This window comes from Erpetoichthys calabaricus, chromosome 3 (genome assembly GCF_900747795.2).
Source record: "Erpetoichthys calabaricus chromosome 3, fErpCal1.3, whole genome shotgun sequence".
Lineage (NCBI taxonomy): Eukaryota > Metazoa > Chordata > Cladistia > Polypteriformes > Polypteridae > Erpetoichthys > Erpetoichthys calabaricus.
This window is the reverse complement of record NC_041396.2, coordinates 99463468-99485037: the sequence shown is the minus strand read 5'-3', so window position 1 is coordinate 99485037 and position 21570 is coordinate 99463468. Positions and strand designations below refer to the sequence as shown.

Genomic DNA, 21570 nt, shown 5'->3' with positions numbered 1-21570 from the left:
AAATACAAGAAGCCTTGAGAAAAGTACAATAAGTAGATCACTACAATCAAGACTGCAGCCCGTTTCAAGTGTCAGGATTCATTCATCTTGTGATGGATGGCACACATGCTGGGATTGGGCAAGGAACAATAGGGCCAGTGTGATGCATGGACAGGGGGAGACAACCTATCAGGACTGTATACTCCCCAATATGCTAGGTGGCAGCATCCCTGGATGATGCTATCTTTACAGACACCCAGAAGGCATGCTAGGAACTGTAGTTCTATGCTGCCAGGGGGTGCTGCAAGAATCCACGATCCCTACTTTGTGGGGTTTCTGTTTGATGCAGAAGTAATTCCAATGGGCTGTTCCCTAGCACCAGAAGTACTCTGGGGTCCAAGATAAAACAAGGTACTCAAACTCATCCAGACGAGTTGGAGTTGAGTTAGGAGGACAGACAAAGCTTGCTGGGGAGGTGTGGAGGAGAAGAAGTAGAGAAATAGCAAGAAAGAAAAAGAATATTTGTGTTTGTGCCACTTTTTATGGAGTCTTTTTGCAAAGTATTGGTTTAAATAGACCTTGTATTTAAATAAGGACTTATGTCAGTGAGGTTGTGTCTGGGGTTTGGGGTGCTGCAGCACCCACTAGTGGTCACAACCTACATATAGATCAATATGGAAAGAGGCAATCTCAAGGTCCGGCCAGTGCTTTCTTTTGTGAATCCCTCTCAGCGGTGCCTCTATGGTTAAGATCAGGATAATCCCTTTGGATGACAGATTTAAGCCCAAACCCAGTACCTCTTAACTACCTTTGGAGTGACTTTTTTTCTTCTGTATGAAGTCATAAGGAAGAACCTGCCTACAGTTTATGACATTTATTGGGTGATGTGTTAACACTGATGGCCGAGTATATGGTTCATAGTGTGTTATATGTTTGTTTCTTCTTTCGGAGCTTATTAATTTATTGGAGTTTTGGAAAACAAAAGAATTGATTATAATATAAGTGCATATATTAAGTACTAAGAATAGCTGTATTTGACTGTATGAAAAGCCTAATGATTAAGAAATTAAGATCAAGTTGGGATTTTGATGATTTAATATTAGTTAATCAGAGTTATAGACAGGGTAAGGAGCTTCATTTTGGTGATTCTGGTGATTAAAATAAAACAGAAGAAACATAATTCATACCTTCTAGTTTATCTCTAATTTAAATGGGAAGAGCCCTCCAGTGGTTAGTACTCTCACAAAGGATCATAGGAGTCTAGAAGAAACCACAAAGTTACTGTATTTAACAGAAGTTTGTATGACTTTTAAAATGTATCTTGAAGAGATTTCGGCACAACATAGCTATTAACTAACCAAACAAGCATGGTGGCAGGATGGCTTTCTCTTGTTTGTGAAACTTCAAATGCACTTTCTTGTGCTCATAGCCCCACTAGACTTGGTTCAAATCCCAGTGTAATCATCCTCTGTGTAGAATTTGTGCATTCTTCTCTTGTCCATATGGGATTTCCTTGGGGCGCTTTGGTTTTCCTTCCATATCTCAAAAGCAAAACTAAACTGGCCATGTATAAGTAAGTGTGACCTGCAATGGATTGGCACCCAATCCAAAATGGTTCCTGCTTTGTGCTACTGTTTAAAATCATAAGTTGGATTAAATGGTTTGTACAGATGTACAGAATGTACAGAAAGAAAGAAAAAGCAAAAGATAAAAATCATAACAGCACAAGGAACAAGAAATAATCACTTGAACACATGCTGTATGGCACCCAAGCACTGAATGAAGACATAACTTGACACCCTACAGTAAGTATCTTTTTTATTAATCTATGGGAAGTAGTTGGACAATTAGATAGACTGTGAGACAGTGAGAATAGCTTTCATCTAGAAACAGTAGACACAGCTCACATAATGGATGCATGACCAATGATCACAATAAGAGTAGACTACAACAGTTTAATTTAGAGAAGATCCCAGTTTCACTGCCTTCCTCAGCTTTGTAACAACTACCAGGAGCCATCATGAACATGTCTGAGTTACAGAAGGGAGGTCAGATGTAGCCAAACAGTATAGGTCAAGGATATTCTTCATTAAGCATGAAGGATTACTCAATTCAATGTAGCTACCAAAATCAAAGCTGCAAACAAAATTTTCTAACTAGAGGAGTGCTCAAATACTTTTCTTGTTAAGCTCTTCCTTTATTTTGCAACAGTTGTTGTTTAATGTGCAGGGCTATCTAGCTAGAATTTAGCTTTACATTTATTTTACTTCAACATTTTGTTATTATTAAACAAGTTTGTTTACATCTTGATTTGAAAAGCTCATGACACCATTTTGAAATTCATAGGATGTAGCCATTATTAGGGTAGTTTTCTAAGGTGCACTTACATTCAACGAACGTGGCGCTGTTATGATGACATCTTGGCAACGGTATTTAAACCAGCAGTGTGCTACAGATGTCATTCAAGATTGGATAAACTCTAAAAAAACTTTTGTGCATATTTAGTATTTATATTTAGTGAAACCTTTTGACGAATTCTTTTCCTTCTTGTGTTGACTTCTGTTTTTTGGTTAGTGTTTGGTTTCTGTTAGGGTTTCGTTGATACAATCTCCCAGTTTAAACCTTTGCCTGTTTCTGACCTTTGCTATCTTTTTCTAGTCTGCTAACAAAAGCCCATGTGGCCTGCCAAAAAAGTCTCTGAACACTTCAAGATGTGAGAAATCTGTAATACTACTGTGGCAAAAGAAGAATCATGCTGAAACCACAAATGATTGTGGGAAAAACCTCCAAACCTCCCATACTGTCAGAAGGCACTGTAATCATATATGATAATCAAAAGCAGTTAAGAGTCCTTCCAAATAGGAATAGGCAAACATGAGAAGAAAAACATGATTTGATTGTACCTTACAGGTGAAATATACTGTACTCAGTGGCTTAATATGATTTAGTAGGAAACTAAGAGAACATAGTGTCTTATGGTATGAAGAAGCCTCCTCATTGATTGGAAATTGTCAAATTTCTCTGCGGCACACTTCGAGTTATCACAAGTGACTTTACCTGAGCCACGAGAGAGCTTAAGTTGAGCTTGGTATAAGGATGCAAGCCCACTTTACAGGCTCTTTTCATAACCAGAACAATATTTTTGTGTGCTTGGGCCATTCTTCTGCCTTTGAAAAATAAATTATTGTTTCCCCTTATCTCTCAAAGGACTGTCTCTTGACCAACAAAATTAAGAAATCAAAAAGTTAGAGGCCTCAAATGTTATGATTTACTGCCAGAAGTGCTGAGTCTTTGACAGCATTCCACTTCAGGATCAAAATGAAATAGGTTAGGGAAATGAAATGGCATTTGCACCTTCTTCTTTTTTTCTAAAGTATGCAAACTTTATTTCTCTAAAATTGATTCACAGATTCAATTAGTTCAATGAAGAGGGCCATGGCCTGGCAAAAGATTGTTGATTTTTATGGCATGCATTGTTTGGGAAGGTGTGAAAAATTATCCATCCATCCCGCTGAATCCGAACACAGGGGTCTGCTGGAGCCAATCCCAGGGCACAAGGTAGGAACCAATCCCAGGCAGGGTGCCAACCTACCGCAGGACACACACAAACAGGCCAATTTACAATCGCCAATCCACCTAACCTGCATGTCTTTGGACTGTGGGAGAAAACCCATGCAGACATGGGGAAAACATGCAAACTCCACACAGGGAGGACCCGGGAAGCGAACCCAGGTCCCCCAACTGTGAGGCAGCAGCACTACCAACTGTGCCACCGTGCCGGTGTATTTAGATAATGTATTTATTATGAAAGGTTTTAAAAGAACATGTTGAAAGCATAATGTTGTCCAAAATGTCTTGGTATGCTGAAGCATTAAGATTGTACTTCACTGGAGATAAGGGGACTAGTCCTGAAAAGCAGCCCCACACCATTATCCCTCCACCACGAAACTTCACAATTGGCACAATGCAGTTAGGCAGGTAATGTTCTCTCAGCATCCACCAGACTTGCCCATCTGACTGCCAAACAGAGAAGCATGATCTGTCACTCCTTAGAACATGTTTCAACTGCTTCACCGTCCAATGGCAGTGTGCTTTACACCACTCCATCCGACGATTGGTGATGTGAGGCTTGCATGCAGCTGTTCGGCCATGGAAGCCCACTCCATGAAATTCCCGCCACACAGTTTTTGTGCTTACATTAATGCCAGTAGAACTTTGGAACTCTTCATCTATGTAATCAGCAGGGCATCTGCGACTTTTATACACCATGCACCTTGACCACTTTACATGGTCTTCAGCTTCATAGCTGAGTTGCTGTTGTTCCTAAACGCTTCCACTTTCCAATAATACCACTTACAGTTGACTGTGGAATATCCATCAGGGATGAAATTTCACAAACCATCTTATTGCAAAGGTAGTCTCCTATCACCATGCTTGAAGTCACTGAGCTCTTTAGAATGAACCATTTTGTTTCACAAATGTTTGTAAATGGAGATTTCATGGCTAGGTGCTTGATTTTATATACCTGTGGCAATGGGTCTGACGGAAACACCTGAATTCAATATTTAAGTGGTGTGGCCCAATATTTTTGTCCACATAGTGCTATTTGAAATTGGAAAAATCTAATTATCGCTTAGAGGATCTGTTCAAAAGTTTTTTAAAATATGGCAACATTTAATTAATAAAATTTCATAATAAGCATTTATAATGGGGAAAAGGACATTCTGCCTTCTATGTTGTTTTTCTACTTTCTCTTATACATAGTATACAGAAAGTATTGTAATCATCCAAAATTTCGATGTCGAGATTTTGATGAATCTCGACGTTTTAGACCTCCCTGACTTTCTTGTATATGGAGTGAAGGGAAAGTATTGGATTACTCCAAAAATTCCTTTTCGAGATTTTGACCTCCCTGTGTCCGAAAATACCATTTTTGGAATTATGTCTGTATGTCTGTCTCTGTGTGTGTGTGTGTGTGTGTGTGTGTGTGTGTATGTAAACACAATAACTTCAGTACGCTTTCACTTAGGTCAACCAAATTTTGCATACGAGTATTAGGTACAAAACATAGATTTCTTTCAACTTTTGGGCTATTTCCGTTAACCGGAAATGGTACTTTACCTTTTATTCATGCAGCTGCAGAGTCTGATTTATTCAACTTTACTTTTATAATAATTGTTCAATATATTATTAAATTGATTTGATTTGTTGTTGATGGTTCTTTAATGTACATACAGTGATCCCTCGCTATATCGCGCTTCGCCTTTCGCGGCTTCACTCCATCGCGGATTTTATATGTAAGCATATTTAAATATATATCGCGGATTTTTCGCTGCTTCGCGGGTTTCTGCGGACAAAGGGTCTTTTAATTTCTGGCACATGCTTCCTCAGTTGGTTTGCCCAGTTGATTTCATACAAGGGACACTATTGGCAGATGGCTGAGAAGCTACCCAGCTTACTTTCTCTCTCTCTCTCTCTCTCTCTCTCTCTCTCTTGCGCTGACGTAGGGGGGTGTGAGCAGGGGGGCTGTGTGCAGCTGCTTCCTGAAGGACATGCTGCACGGTGCTTCGCATACTTAAAAGCTCAAAGGGCACGTATTGATTTTTGACTTTGTTTTACTGTGGCTCTCTCTCTGTCTCTTCCTGCTCCTGACAGAGGGGGTGTGAGCTGCCGCCTTCAACAGCTTTGTACCGGCGGTGCTTCGCATACTTAAAAGCCAAAAAGCCCTATTGATTTTTTTTTTGACTGCTTGCTTTGCACTCCTTTGAAAAGGAAGATATGTTTGCATTCTTTTAATTGTGAGACAGAACTGTCATCTCTGTCTTGTCATGGAGCACAGTTTAAACTTTTGAAAAAGAGACAAATGTTTGTTTGCAGTGTTTGAATAACGTTCCTGTCTCTCTACAACCTCCTGTGTTTCTGCGCAAATCTGTGACCCAAGCATGACATTCTAAAAATAACCATATAAACATATGGTTTCTACTTCGCGGATTTTCCTATTTCGCGGGTGGCTCTGGAACGCAACCCCCGCGATGGAGGAGGGATTACTGTAATATAAAAATATAATTTTTGCCTTGTGGTTTACTCCTCAAATATTCATCCCCATATCTGAGTATACGTGAAAGTCTAATGGGGACCACTCCCGATTTTTTTATTTTTGCCCTTGCTGTTGGCTCTTCTCTCTACCTCTTAGAGTAGCTGTTCAGTTCTGTTTTGTTAAGTTTGCCTGTATTAAATTTGAGGAACTTCAGTGTTCTTGGAAGCCAGTTATCGACCTGGTTAATAAAATATACATACAAACAGAAACACCTGTATACACCAAGGAATTGTGCATAGCATAAATGTATCCAAAACATCAATGAACTACATGTCTAACACTTCATAGACTCAATAATGTGGATGTTTAGTTGCAATACCAAAGTAAACACAGCAATGTGTTTAACCACTTTTGGAAGCAAATTGTGTTTCCTCCTACACTGGAATGGTGCTGTACTGTGGTATAAATGAACATTTAAAACACATAATGAATTTCCACAGGCAATAAGACTGCTAAACTCTCTGTAAACCTGTACATAACAAGACAGTGTCTATACATATAATTCTGTTTAGCCGTAGTATTTAATTGACTATTTTACATAAGTATTGGTTAGACTTTGTAAATTTAGCACTGTATTAGTTTACTTTATTCTGTTTTTTTTTCTTTCCCTTTTTGCACATTTTCTGGTCTTCAATAATGCCATTTGTGCCCACTGTATTTTAGATATGGCTGGAATGACAAATAAAACCTTGAACTTGGATGAATATAATGCTTGGGAATATAATATTTTAAAAGAAAGTTTAGTTAGCCACTAAAAAACTGTATTTGGTGGCGAGAGGAATGGATGGTGGAGGGGAAGTTAAACTAGTCCACTTTCTTTGTAAACATTTTTCATTTAATAATGGGGAAAAAATAATAGTGACAAATCAAAAGCACAGCGCTTTTAAACAACAGCATCAAAATGCAGCCCTGAGGCTGACATTTTGTGGCACACTATCTTTTCTAGAGGGATGAGCAATTTAAACTTTTCATTAGCATGTGCATTTTTTAGATTTTTTGGATGCAGATTCAGATGTGAATGCAAATATAACCGAAGCAGAGTGAATACAAATAACAAAGGAGTGTATAGTTAAGTAGTAAAAGCCCACAATGCAAAGTTAAAAATACAATATGAATAATAGTTTTGCCACAATAATTCCAGTCCAAATCAATTAATGCAAAGACAGTAATAATGAAAAAAATATCACATGGCTTTCTGGAGGGAGGAGGCACCTGCCTGCTCTTGCCCCCCATGGATGCCCATGAATCTTAGGGTTGACCTCTGCCTTGTTCACCAAACTCCCTGTAATACTGAAAGGCCAAAACACGTTATACAGTCTGAAATGAGCAAACATAAAGTTCATTGTCTGAATGTTCTTTAGGATACAGCAGGCCTTTCTTGCATACATTTCTTTACATTTCAATCCCCAATATCTTGTTTAGTGCTTTTTTACTTTCTCGTATACAAAGCATAGGGATAGTATTGCAAATGTCCAAAAATTCGACCTCGGAATTTTGATGAATCTCGACATTTTAGACCTCCCTGAGTCCAAAAATACCATTTTTTGAATTATGTCTGTGTCTGTCTGTGTGTGTGTTTTTGTGCATGTATGTAAACACGATAACTTTAATATGTTTCACTTAGGTCAGCCTAATTTTCTATACAAGTATTAGGTATAAAACATAGATTTCTGTCAACTTTTCAGCTATTTCTGCTAACCAGAAGTTGCAGCTGCAGAGTCCAATTTATTCAACTTTACTTTTATAATAATCCATCCATCCATTATCCAACCCGCTATATAATAATAATAATGGGTCACGGGGGTCAGCTGAAGCCAATCTCAGCCAACACAGAGCGCAAGGCAGGAACAAATCCCCGGGCAGGGCACCAGCCCACAGCAGGGCACACACACCAAGCACACACTAGGGACAATTTAGAATTGCCAATGCACCTAACCTGCATGTCTTTGGACTGTGGGAGGAAACCAGAGCACCTGGAGGAAATCCACGCAGACACAGGGAGAACATGCAAACTCCATGCAGGGAGGACCCGGGAAGCAAACCCAGGTCTCCTTACTGTGAGGCAGCAGCACTACCACTGCGCCACCGTCCCGCCCTTTTATAATAATTGTTCAGTATATTTGATTTGTCGTTGATGGTTCTTTAATGTACATAATATAAAAAAATAATCATTGTCTGGCAGTTACAGTAACTCCTCAAACACCCATCCCCATATCTGAGTATACTAGAAAGTCTGGGGGCGACCACTCACAATTTTATATACTGTACTGTTTATTACCATTTAGTGTTTGTGCGTGATATGCTGTCCTTTTCTCCAACTAGGTTCCACTTTTCTTTGCATCTTAGAAAGAGATGGTTGAAAACATATATTATGTAACAGGGAACTGGATGATATATATTAGATATGAGAAAATTAGCATTGAAAATGATATTCATGATATATTAGATTAATGCTTTGCTGCACAAAACTAAATAAAGACAATTAAACACTAATATTAATCCGTCCCTCACTTTTCCTGAATTGTGAATTTCTAAATAGTTTAATGGAATATGGTGAACTGGAGGCTATTCCGGAAGCATCAGACACATGGCAGAAACTGACCTGAGTTCATAAGGATACTGCATAGTCATTTCAGTAGTTGAATATAAAAAAAACAATAGTATACTATTTGTTTAGCATGGTTCAAAATTTAAAAAGGCACAAACAAATATAAATTCATACGTTTAGGTGGCACGGTACTGTTGACTCATGGATGAGGTGCCCTGCATTCAAACCCCATGCTCCATTCCTGTGTTTGAGTGTCTTTTACTTTGACTACTTTGTCTTTTAATATGTCACCTCAAAGATGACATCACTGATGATTCTAAATTGACCCTTTGAGTGAGTGTGTGTGTGTGTGTTAATGGGCCCTACCTATCTTGCAACCAATACAGCTTAAAAATCTCCAGTCCCCAATAGCCCTGAACCTTACCAAGTGGGCTTAAGGTTTTACATTGTATTAAAAAAAGATTTTGAAAATTGTCAAGTGTATGTTGTTAAATCAGCTGATGGAAGCAAAAATGTGCAAACTGAATATAAGTTAAGTAAGTTCCTGTCTGCTTTTCCTACATGAACTGCACAGTAATATGAAAAGTGATGAAGAAAAATATTGATAATAATCTGCTTATACAGTATTCTGGTTTTGTCTGGAGATTCACAGAGGAAATAATGCAATTACCAAAAGACAGATTTGATTTCTACTATTCAGAGCCAAGATACTGAAGTAAATTGAAGCAATTGTCCCAGGTCAGGCCAGGAGCAAATATGTCAGTAATTAGAAAAAACTGCTGTAAGAAGAAAAAGGCATTCATGACAAATTCTCAAAAATAATATTATGTGCAATGAGTTACTAAACTCAAGTAAGAAGAAATCTAAAGCACATCTTTATCAATTGCCCTATGATGGACTGGCGCCCTCTCAAGGGTCTGTTCCTGCCTTGAGCCCTGTGCTAGCTGGGATATGCTTCAGCCCCCCAACACCCACCTTACCCATCCCAAGACACTGGTCTGGATTAAGCGAGTTAGAAAATGGCATGACATCTTTATAAATGTTTATGTTTATAAATCTTTATATACATTTTTGTGTGTGTGTGTGTGTTATTCTGTTCCATGCTTTCCAATTATTTGTCACTGCCTCATATTAACATTTTTAATTTCAGGAGTAATATTTATGTTTTGTATTTTATATATTGAATACATCTTTAAATTTCCTATCAAAAGATAAAAAAACACTAAGAAATGAATAAAACTTATTCATCTAGTATTACTGATGTACTCTGAAGTGCAAGTTAATTTAACCTTCATTTTACAGAACATTTTATACATTTTAAAAAGCTAACTGTGAGGCAGCACAAAAAGTAAAGTGTACAACCAGGCTCTAGTTCTTTCTTCTTCTTTCGGCTACTCCCATTTAGGGGTCACCACAGCGGATCATCCGTCTCCATCTACCCCTGTCTTTTGCATCATTTTCTGCCGCACTGACTGCCTTAATGTCCTCCCTCACATCCATAAAGCTCTTCCTCTTTTCCTCTTGCCTGGTGGTTCCATCCTCAACATCCTTTTCCCGATACACCCCTCATCTCTCCTCTGCATGTGCTCAAACTTTCTCAATCTAGCCTCTCTCGCTTGTTCACCAAACTGTGTTGTCCCTCTAATATACTAATTTCTAATGCTGTTTACCCTTGAAATTTCTGAGTGAAAATCATAGCATCTTCAACTCCCTCACTTTGAGCTCTCCCTCCTGTCTTTTTGTCAGTGCCACCATCTCCAAAACATTCAACACAGCTGGTCTCTCCGGGGTCCATGATTAGCATACCTGCACCCCTAGAAGTATTAAGATGAACCTGAACAGGAAACAAGGGACATCAGTTGAAAATTAAAATTAAAGGCAGAATCAGGCAGGTGAACCAGCGCCATGACCAGGAGGCAGAGGGGCTGTTGGCCCAGCAGCGGAGCGAAAGAAATCTCACTCCAAAGGCAGGTTAGTCACATTGAGCACTAAGAACGAGCAATCAGGTACTCCAAAAGTTTCTGTAGACACAGATGAAGGCAGCAGGAATAAGGAGGACCAGCTTCAAGTTTCCCAGTGGGTACTGCCTGAGATGACTGGGGAGAAGGACCATGGTTGTCAGAGTCTTCACCAGATGCAAAAACTGAGAAGGATGAACTGGGAAGATGTATTTAGAAAGGGATCGCAGAGGTACAAAAAAAAGGAAAAGAATCAGACATCGGAATAGTTTGTTCGTTTGTAAGGAATGTAGTTATTGCAGGTTATATCTCCATACTTGATTTTATTAATTTATTTACTTGATACTTTTGCACTTTGGGGCTGTACTTGAACATCGGGATTTGTGAATTTGCAGTTTGTTACACCAGCTCTTGCTTATTATATGTCTTCTTCGCCTTGGCTCATCTCAGTACACAACTAACGACAGATCTGGGATCAGTGGAGTACAGCAGTTGCAGCCGACCATGGTTGTCTCACACATACAGAAAATGGATGGATTACAAAAAATGTATAAACTGCTTAAGTGTGTATGCGAATGTCTTTTACAATGATTCCTAAGCTAAGTGATTTTTAGCTAATTATTCACTTTGATCCACAGTCATTTTTTGTAAGGTATTTTACCTAGTGCAACTTTTGAATCATGTATACATGTATAATCATGTAATATAAAACCGAAGACGATCAGCTATGCTACCTGTAACATATTAAATTAACTCCTATGGACTAGTCGACAAGACCAAAATCTTTATTGTTCTTTAAATAGATGCTGTACAATTTACCTTAATATTTTTCACAGAAATCAAAAGTCTTAAGAAAACCTTTATATCAATTGTGCACATTTATATGTAAATAAAATATTAAAGCAGATTAAAATAAAATAAAAACCAAACAGGTACGTGTTAATCTAATATTTTAATCATCAAAAATTAATTTGCAGATTTAGTTGTTCGTATTTAACCACTGGTACTTCTGCTGTTTCCGTGGTATACTAGTTAATAATAAGAATTTCACACAACATAAATACTTAAAAGTGAAAGCTTTGAACTGATAACTTGTTATTTTTTTTCTTCTCAGCAAATAAGCAGTTTATGACTCAAATTGTATGAAGTCAATATCTAGGTTTTTGAAGTACAACAGGAGAGCCATTATGGCCCTAACCAATATATATTGCTCCCTACCAGGATTAAAATTTCATGTAAAAGGTATTCTCTTTTGAAGCTGGCAATAAAAGAATTAGATTGTAACTGAAATTCTTCAATGAGTAGCTCATAAATTTCTCATGTAATTTTCTGGCTAAAAAGCTATGTCACTTTATTGTAGAAGAAGGTGACTTTATTACAATATGAAAAGGGGGATATGTCTGTTTTAGGCTTTAGGAAGATAATCTACCCTGCAAGTGCCTCTTATCTGTGAGTAAACTTGGAGAGTTTTCACAGATAAGATGACATGTAAAAAAGCTCTGATGCACAAAGTCATATTCTGTGAAATACCCTTATCCTTCACTAAACATCTAAAAAATCAGTGTTTTAAGCACTGGAGCATACATTTTTCCAGACATAAACAAGAATGCAGACAAATTAATTTAGCTTGGCTACTGTTGATTGAGCAAGTTTAAGTAATCATTGTTCAGCTCTGTCATAGAATTACAATGCGTCTGGTCTGCCACTGACCTTTTCATGGTTTTTGGAGACAGATCTTTTTCCAGCTCTTTCACGGAAAGATTGTAAGAGTCAGAGTTGTATTCACTGTCATCATCATATTCGTGATCAAGCAGAGTTCTTGCCCATGTGCCCATATCATATGGTGGTAACATCCCTCCAAATTCCGAAGGTAGGATCTCTGGGTGAATAAGCTGGTGTAAGCTGTTAAGATTGTTGCCATGCATAAATATCTGTCAAGAAAAGCATATATCCAGTTTAGGATGACAGGAAATTCTCAGTACAGCACTGGTCATGAAACTCACTATGTGTTCATACTATTGAAATAATCACAAAGCTTAATTTATTGTGCAATAGGAGTCGCCTCTGGTGTCTTTCCAAAGCAAGGATTATATGTAGACAGCCAAAATTGGCAAAAATCATTATATTTAACAAAGAAATACTCCTTTGGTCAGGGACAGCTCTCTGATGCTATAGTGCCAAAAGTTCTCTGGCAGGCACTTGCTATTCCTGCATTAAAGCAGCCATAACACATGCACTTCAGGAACTAGTTGCCTAACTGAAGCTACGCCTGTCTGGGCCTGGCCAGTACTAGGATTGGAGACCATCTAGGAAAAGCTTGGATTGCTGCTGGAAGAGGTGTTGTTGAGGCCAGCAGGGGGCACTTACCTTATGGTTTGAATGTGGATCCCAATGCCCCAGTGCAGTGATGGAGACAATGTACTGTAAAAATGGAGTCATCCTATGGATGAGAAATAAAACCGAGGTCCTGACTCTCTGTGGTCATAAAGAGATCCCTGTGCATCCTTTGTTAAAGAGTAGGGTGTAACCCAATGTCCAGGCTAAATTACCCACCACGACTTGGTCATTCTGGCCCTGTAATCATCCCCTGTCTCTAATTGGCTATCTTTCTCACAACTTCACCACCTAATAGCTAATGTCTGGTGAGTGTACTGGTGTAAAAGTGACTGCCATCGCATCATCCAGGTGAATGCTACACATGGTGATTGAAGTGGCTCCCCACTCACTGAAGTGCTTTGTTTATTGAGAAAAGTGCTATATAAATATAAAGAATTATTATTATTATTAGTCCAAAATTCCCAAACCAGATGCTTGTTCCCTTTTTATGGCAGCAGAAACATATCTATCCAACTGTGCTTGGTGAGATTCCACTGTTACCACCTGTCATACTGGAATTTTTTGTGTGAGTAAGTTAGGAACCCATAAATGCTTGCCCCCTAACCTTCTGATACACTCTTACAAAGTTCCAGTGCCATTTCATCTCTCTAGATTCTTCTTATAGGGTGCCCTATATATGCAAGTCATGAAAGGTAAAGTTTGGTTGGCATCCCAGACAGAGACAGTGGGAGACTGCCTCCAAGGACCCGGTATTCCCCCAGTATGTAGCATCCCTTTGACTGAGCTCCCATTTGGACACACACAGGGACTCACTAGACTTGTAGTCTTGATGGGCAGCACTGCTAGGGTGCTTCTAGGAGGAGCTCTTGGAGAAGGAGCCCCCTTGTCCTGTAAAGGTTCTCTCTGACCCACGTGTGCTTCCAGCAGACAATACTAATGCACTTAATGTTGGCACTGGTCCCCTTTGAAACGATAATTCTCTACCACAGCTTTGGAAGTTGAACTGTACAAAGCTCATGTAAAGAGGAGCAGAGGATTTGCTAGAAGGGGCAATTATGGCATAGTACGTTAGATTTGTGAAGGAGATAAAATCAGAGTGTTGTGTGTAAAAGGTATTCGTGAAGCCTAAATTTATTTATGGCTGGAATGGTAAACATCTTTGAATTAGTGCAAAATGTAATCATGAATAAAAAATCTCAGTACGTAATATAAATACTACATAATAGTGAAAATGATTTTATGCAGTGCAATGTTTAGAAATGTAAAAAAGTAATTCAAAGAACTAGAGATCTGAACACTTTAGACACTTTAAATGTGAATCTGCTACATTAACACTGACTGATAAAAATTGGTGTTATTCATTTTAACACTTTCTACTTACCCTTTTTCTAGTCTTCTCCTTCAAAAATGGCCTTATGACTGTGTAGAGAGCATGAATGTACCACGGCTGATTCACAAAATGAATTCCTCCAAACCGGGCAGGAAAACTATCCTGGGGAAGAGAAAAACCAAATAATACTTTTCAGCAAAAGATTTCAAAAGAAATGAAAATTTTCAAATATTGACAAAAAAACCTTTAACCCACGTATGTTGCGAGGACGAGACAAAACCTTTTATACTGCTGGAATCCAGGCACTTCCATGCAGGTGGCACAAGTGCATTGAGAGGGGTGGAGACTACATTGAGAAATGACGTTATCAGTTTTGTTAAAGTTCATTCCATTTTCTGATGAATCCAATTTTCTAACTTTAGCTTGACTCCCCCTCGTTTTAAACTCTTAAATTGATGTTTATTATAAATATCATGTAACTACAGAAAAATCACAGAATGCAACAGTAAATGAATACATGAATTGAACTTGTAAAAAACAGCATCATTCATTACACAAACACCATGACTTTCATTTAACTGCACTGAAGGAGGAAAAAAGAGAAATCCCTCTTAAACTTCAAACCATATTCTGCAGAACTAAGTGGGGACCAATGCCTATTATCCAAGACCCAAATCCAATACCATTGTTATTCTAACCTGGTTAGCCATTTCAGAATTGTTGGGAAGATGGTGGCCGTCCTGGCAGCATTTGGCGCAGAGCAAAATCCAACCTTGGATTGGGACCAGTTAAATAAAGACATGTTCCTTAGATAAACACATACTGAAAAGGAATCCAGCTCTTGCTCATCGACAAAAAAACTGCAAAAAGGACAGTCTCTGTGATAAGACCCCCTATAGCTAAGCTGCCACCAGTGGCGTACAGTATCCTAAATACCAGGTGGCACTTTTAAGTATAACTGGTACCACAGCAATGTGTTATTATCTGACAGTTTCTGTATTGTGAACATATAATAAAAAGAGCAATAAAAAGAAACAATAATCCCATTCACATTTCAGAATTACACTGTGACACATTTTTTGTTTTGTAATTTTGTTCAAACACTAGTCTTCTTAAAATGTCATAATACTTATCATTTTCATTGTGTGTTAAGAAAACATAATATAGAAATCTAAATCAAGCATCTTGGAAAAGCTAAAAGCAACTCAACCAAAATCAGAAATTGAGTTTATATCCGAACGTGGTGTTAGATAAATTATGATCAAATAATAAATACTAGAGTTATTCCTTTAATTATATTCTCCTTACTGCAAACGGTTTCATTTGTTTTTAACATGAGAGACAATAACATTTTTTCTCAGAATTAATCTAAATAATGCTCAAATGATTTTTTTTAAACTGGAAAACAGCACACATGACTGTGCATATTCTAAGCTAATTTTATATTGCAAAATGTGGAATGAATTGCCCATTAAGTGTCTTCTTAATTTGAACAGAATATAAGTTCCACATACTTACTTAGATAATGGTTTTATCTTTTACTACCTGTAGGCTAACATGAAATAGAACTTTCCCAGTTACTTCTGTAAAAACAGAATGTTAATTTATCTTGTTAGGAAATAGTCTTTCTACTAGAAACATGAGCTGTTAGAGTAGCTTGCTAACAGAATAATGGTAAATGGTTTCCTAACTGTTGTTTGAACATATGAAGGTGTGTGCTGACCCTTGTCCTATAAGAACTTAAAGAAAAGATACTTAAGCCTTAAACATTTTCTACATGAACTTTCCTTTTCTTTGTGATGTTAATTTTTCTGTTTATTTATGTATAAACTGTTTTGCTTTGCATTTTACTAAAACGTTTTTAATACAAAGATATTTGGACAGTGGAATTATTTGCATATGACTCACACTAATGCTTGAACCATTCTATGAAGTAAGCTGAAGCTGTATAATTATGACAACTTTAGACACATGCAGCTGCAATAAGAAATAAAGTAATGCTTTGAAAATATGCATTAGAATAATATTATCACATAATATGGTTATGTTGTTGTTTCACTGCTACATCAAAGTGAAACAGATTTCTTTAAAGAAGTTCCATCTATCCATTTATTGAACACATTTAATCTAGTTCTATGCCCAGAAGGAGCCACATCCTGTCCCCTTAGCATTGGGTGGCAAATGACAGGCATCAATTTCAGTTTGGGTACTAATATGATCTTACATTTAACCAGCATGAAATAAGAAATTGATCTTTTAACTCTTACATGTTATTAACATATTGCTCGTATTGAGACTTACCTTGCTAAACACAGATATTTTTGAAAAAGTCATTTTCATTTAATTTCTGTCCACAATAGTGTTTTGAGATTGCCATAGACAGAGGCAGCCTTAGAGGTGTGCAGGGCCTATGGCTGACCAACCCCACGCAGGGCCGGTTATGTCAAACGCTGTTACCTGTATATGTGGTGCGAGCTCGGGTCTGAACACCATCAGGCTAACACTAGCAGTTTGTCCAAACACATGTTTATTGTACATTAATAAAGTCCCACACAACACACAGTGCCCCCAGCACCAATCACCCTCTCCACGGGTCTCTCCTCCAAATGTCCATGGGCCGCCTTTCCTCTCCTCCCGGGAGCTTCGTCCTGCTCCCGCTCCCGACTCTAGCTCCCTGATTGTAGGGAGGCAGCCCCTTTTATTCTCCAGGTGCCTGATGACACTCTTCCGGCACCACTTCCTGGTGTGGCAGAAGTGCTGCCCTTGCACCCAGAAGCACTCCAGGAGTCCCTGGAAGGATCTTCCTCCATCTTCCCAGGTGTGGCGAAGGCGACCCCTGGTGGTGGCCATGGGCCCCAATGGGCTTGAGCCTCCTTGCTCCTTTCCCGTGGTCTCCTCAAGCTCCAGAGTGGTTGCCCCCTTGTGGCCCGAGGGATGTATTAGCCACCTCCCGGTCCTTCCAGGTGTCCCGGCTGGGTCTGTCCCCCAGCCTCCCGTGACAGTGGACTATATAAACTTGCATGTGAATTTAATAAAAATAATGTTAACATACACCAGATTTTCTCATTACTGTATTCAGCTACATTTTTGCAAGATAACATGCAGCCTTTATCAAAATATAACAATATAATCTATTAAAAAAGTGCGCCACAATCTCTTCCACTCATGTGGTCGACAGCGATACGGCTAAACCAGTAATAAAACGTTGCTGTGCTTTCCACTTCCAAACACTTCCTGCACTGTTTCAAATAGGCCTACTGTAGCAAACTAAACCAAAGACTTGACTAAGAAACGATGGTAGGCTCTCCAGACACGAATGAGTCATAAGCGACAAGCCATCAGTTGTTCCCAAGTCAAAACAGCAGTCAACCCAGTGACTAATGGGTTATACCTATTTTAGGAAGGGATTATACTAGCGACCCTTTACGGGCGATGAAGGTGGACTATGGAATGTTTTTAAAGACGTACATGTATGGAATGTGACCTTGAAGAGGGATTTTAAAAGGGTTCCTCTTAGAAGCATCTCAAATATATATATACTGGAGAATATAACTTGACAAATCTTCTTGAATGGGACACACAGACCTCAAAAGCGGGGCCCCCTTAGGTGCGGGGCCTTGGACAGTCATCCCCACTTGCCACCCCCAAACGCTGCTCGTAGCCACCGAAACACCAAAAGTGCACACATTTTTCCAATCAAACATGCAGGATTTGTTAGCCAACAGCAATGTCTATTTATGGAACAAATGCAATGTAAATTCCAAAAGGAAAACAAAAAGCACCTGAAGAAAACACTAAACTAGATTTCTCTGTCTGGACAGTCAATGGTCACCCGATTTTAAAGGTTACAAAGGAGTATAAGGTAGCCAAAACCATGAAAAGAATAGAGTAAGAGTCCAGCCAGAAGGAACATGGTGAAATGTCAAGGTGCAGTTGATGTGAGATCACAAAGGGCATTACCACAGCAACACTAAAGCCAGTGCTCGATCAGCATTTTTGAAAAGCTCTATTTTCCCAACCCACAATGCTACACAAGAACAGGCATTTTCAAATTTAATTTAATTCAAAAACATTTTTAAAAAGATTTATTTTCAGTGTTTCAGTCAACACCCTTTCAATGTGGATGGAAGACCAAAATGAATAAAAAAAAACAATCATTTTCAGATTTTCCCATGTAAGTGTTGAGTAAGCCTGAGTAGCATAGTAGTGCAGATGTTAATGCAGCAACTTCACTGCCCCTCAATCAATAGCTCAAATATCAGTCTAGGCAGTGTAGGCATGGAGTCTGCACATTCTCCCTGTGTCTGGGTCCATTTTTCTTTGGGGTCTCTCAACTTGTGTCCTGTTCAGTGGTCTCTCACCTTGTGCTCACTACCGCTACAATGTTGAACTATTCAAGTGAATTAGAGGATGGAAGTGTTGATCATTTTTACTGAGTTACTTATGTTGAACAAACACTATGTGTTTAACCACGTCGGAAATCACTTAGCCCTTTATGGTCAACCTAATAAGAGTCATATTAAAAAAAAAAAAAAATGTGCATTGAAAAAAAGGGTTAAAACAGTGTTGCTTGAAAATACAGTTTCTTTTATATATGTGTGTTTTCACTAGTTAAGCTTTTAAAAGTAAATCTAAGAATCTATTCAAGACTGAAGTAAAGGAGAACTTCAAAATCACCATTTATTTTATAAATACCCAGTTTCTTTTCTTTTTGGCCTTGGAATCCCTAGCCTAGATATTTATTTTCTCCAGGATCCATGCTAATATTGATTCTTCGTTTTACTCTCCTCCCTGGTTAATTGACCATGGTGTATATTTTCAAATTAGGTACTGATGTTTGCCACTATAAACATCAGAAGATTTTTTTTTTTAAAGCTATTTGTTTTTCTTGTCATATGTAAAGCACAATGAGCTTTACTTTTGCATGAAAAAGTGCTAAATAAATACCATTTGATGCAGCTAACTTAATTAAACTTTATTTTTTAATCTGGTCTATACACTAAATGCAGTATATTGTATGTATAGAAATACACCAAATACACAAATACTGTAGTAGTAAATATTTACATTTTTAAGTACTACTAGGGGGCTTTGCACCCTGCTCGCTTTGCTCAACCAACCCCCTGGTCAGCGCTATGCGCTAGCCACTTTGCGGTTCTACCGCTTGCGTATGGGGGTGTTAATGTACAATTTAAACATATTTTAATTTTCATGTGAAGTGTTACATTTGCATCCACGTGACGTATAACTGCCCGTGATTGCATTTTGTTTCTATCTCTCTATTAAATAAAATGACTTTTTCGAATGTTTGGCTCTGAGATTTGTCTTTGCAAAAGCTATTCTAACGAGAAACTGTTAACGTTTTAATACGAATGGCATATCAAGATCTCCTTTGGTGTCTAATGTTATCTGCTGGAGATGTACTACTTTACCTTTCTTGGATACATCCTTCTTTCTACAGTAATTCGTTAGGTGGAAGACCGGATGGTGTAAACGGTTGTTGATATTCTTTGTGATATTGTAAGTTGTTATTTTCATCTTCCGCATGATCACCACCCACTGTTTCAGCATAGTCTATTGATACGTGTTTAACCATTTTGCCGTGCTACCGATCAACATTTTTGGTGTAAATTTGTTTAACTTCCTCGTTTCTAGGTGCTAGGATTGCCCATGTACTCATTTCTTCTGTTGAAAACCCTTTGTGATGAAATTATTCAATAAGATTTGGACATAATACGTCTTCTTTAATTGGAAACTTAAATTGAGGAAAACGTTAAAATTTATAAGAGCTGAGAACGCAAGAAGTGTGTCTGACAAAAGCATTCACAAGACTGAGAGGTATTTTTAACAAGATTGAATTATACTGTACTAGCCGTCCCCCATGGCTCTGCCTGTGTAATAGTGAAATAGAACAGTGATGAGGTCCCCGCCTGGCTCCCTACTACTGGCATCACGCTTCCTCCTCCCCTCAGCCCGCAGTCTCTGTCTTGGATTACAGCAAATATATCGCTCCTGCAAGCGAACTATGATTCTTAGTGCGATTAGAGAAGCTGCAAAATAAAATGGAATGTTCAAGCAAGTTATAGAAAAAACCTGTTCCAAATTTGTTAAGTAGTTCTCTCGTTTACAAGTTAAGCGGAGGTAAGGTACACGCCCCTAGGCTGGTGCGTGAGTGCGGAGGTTCTCGCCCCCTTCCTCTCGGCCCACTGCATGTCGCTCAGATTTGTGCAAATTAATCAGTACCGCAAGCAAACTATGATACATTATGCAATGAGAGAAGTCACAAAATCAACAGTATGTTCAAGCAAATTATAGAAAAAAAAAACAATCTAAATTCGTTAAGTCATTCTTTTGTGAAAAGCGGACAGACAGACGACAGACAGACATTGGATTTTATATATATAGAGATGTGCAAAACCACAATTATATTGACATTTCATTTTCTTTAAAAAATTCCAAAAATGTTTAATCTAGCATTTTTAACATAGAGATTTTTATTTGTTTATCTGAAGCTGAAAAGGTTAAAAAATAGCGTGTAGCAAATAACGGTATAGGATGACCTATGAGGAAGAGACTGCTTCTCCTGTCCTTTTCTGCCTCTCCTCATTCAAGGCATGTCAAGATGCACACGCAGAATCAGTCATGCAGTGAGAGAACATGTGTACCAGAGCTGTTCTGATATGGCAGAAAAAAAATGGAGTATTATCTGGTGCTGCTCTATTTCACATTTCAGTGATGATGCAAAATTTGTTATGCGCCAAAAGTCTTTATAATATTGTAGCAATAGCAACAAACCAGCTGAAGCACATGGAAATTAGCCACTTAAATAAGCATGATGAGTTAGTAGGCGATCAGAGGAGGGGAATGACGGCATGCAGGCAAATTGTCCCATATCTGGCATCAGTGTGAGATTGAGTTTTCTAATTTAAGCATTTCAGAGAGGCAGGAATAATGCAGGTATGCTATAATATTATCCTATTTTTATTAAGTGAATAGAAAGCAGGAAATAATGGTTATAAGAGTATGACATTAAAGATGTAGATTGAATAATAGGAGAATAAATAATTATAGGTTCGTGTAGTAGATTAGATTCATTTTAATAGAAATGTTCATGCATATCTTGCATTATGTCTTTTGTGGAGAAACTGACTTACATTTCTCAGTATTTCTAAAACCTACTACAGTATATATCTCTGATCTTTTGTGCCAAGAGCAAATCAAGAGAGTAATGCTTCATGTTGCTGATTGCTTAATTGTTAACTTGCTTGTTGCTTTCCTCCTATGTGTTTCTTATGTTTAATATGCTTTGGTTGCACCCTCT

The 21570-nt window shown here is 38.2% G+C and overlaps 1 protein-coding gene across 1 annotated transcript in view; it reads right to left on the bottom strand.

Annotated features, from left to right (window-relative positions):
• Positions 1-21570, bottom strand: part of clvs2 (clavesin 2) — a 153942-nt gene that overhangs the window by 9086 nt on the left and 123286 nt on the right. The window contains exons 3-4 of the mRNA XM_028797238.2: positions 14301-14411; positions 12293-12513 (exon numbers count right to left, since the gene is read on the bottom strand). Coding sequence (XP_028653071.1) covers positions 12293-12513; positions 14301-14411 — 332 coding nt within the window. The remainder of the gene's footprint in view (positions 1-12292; positions 12514-14300; positions 14412-21570) is intronic.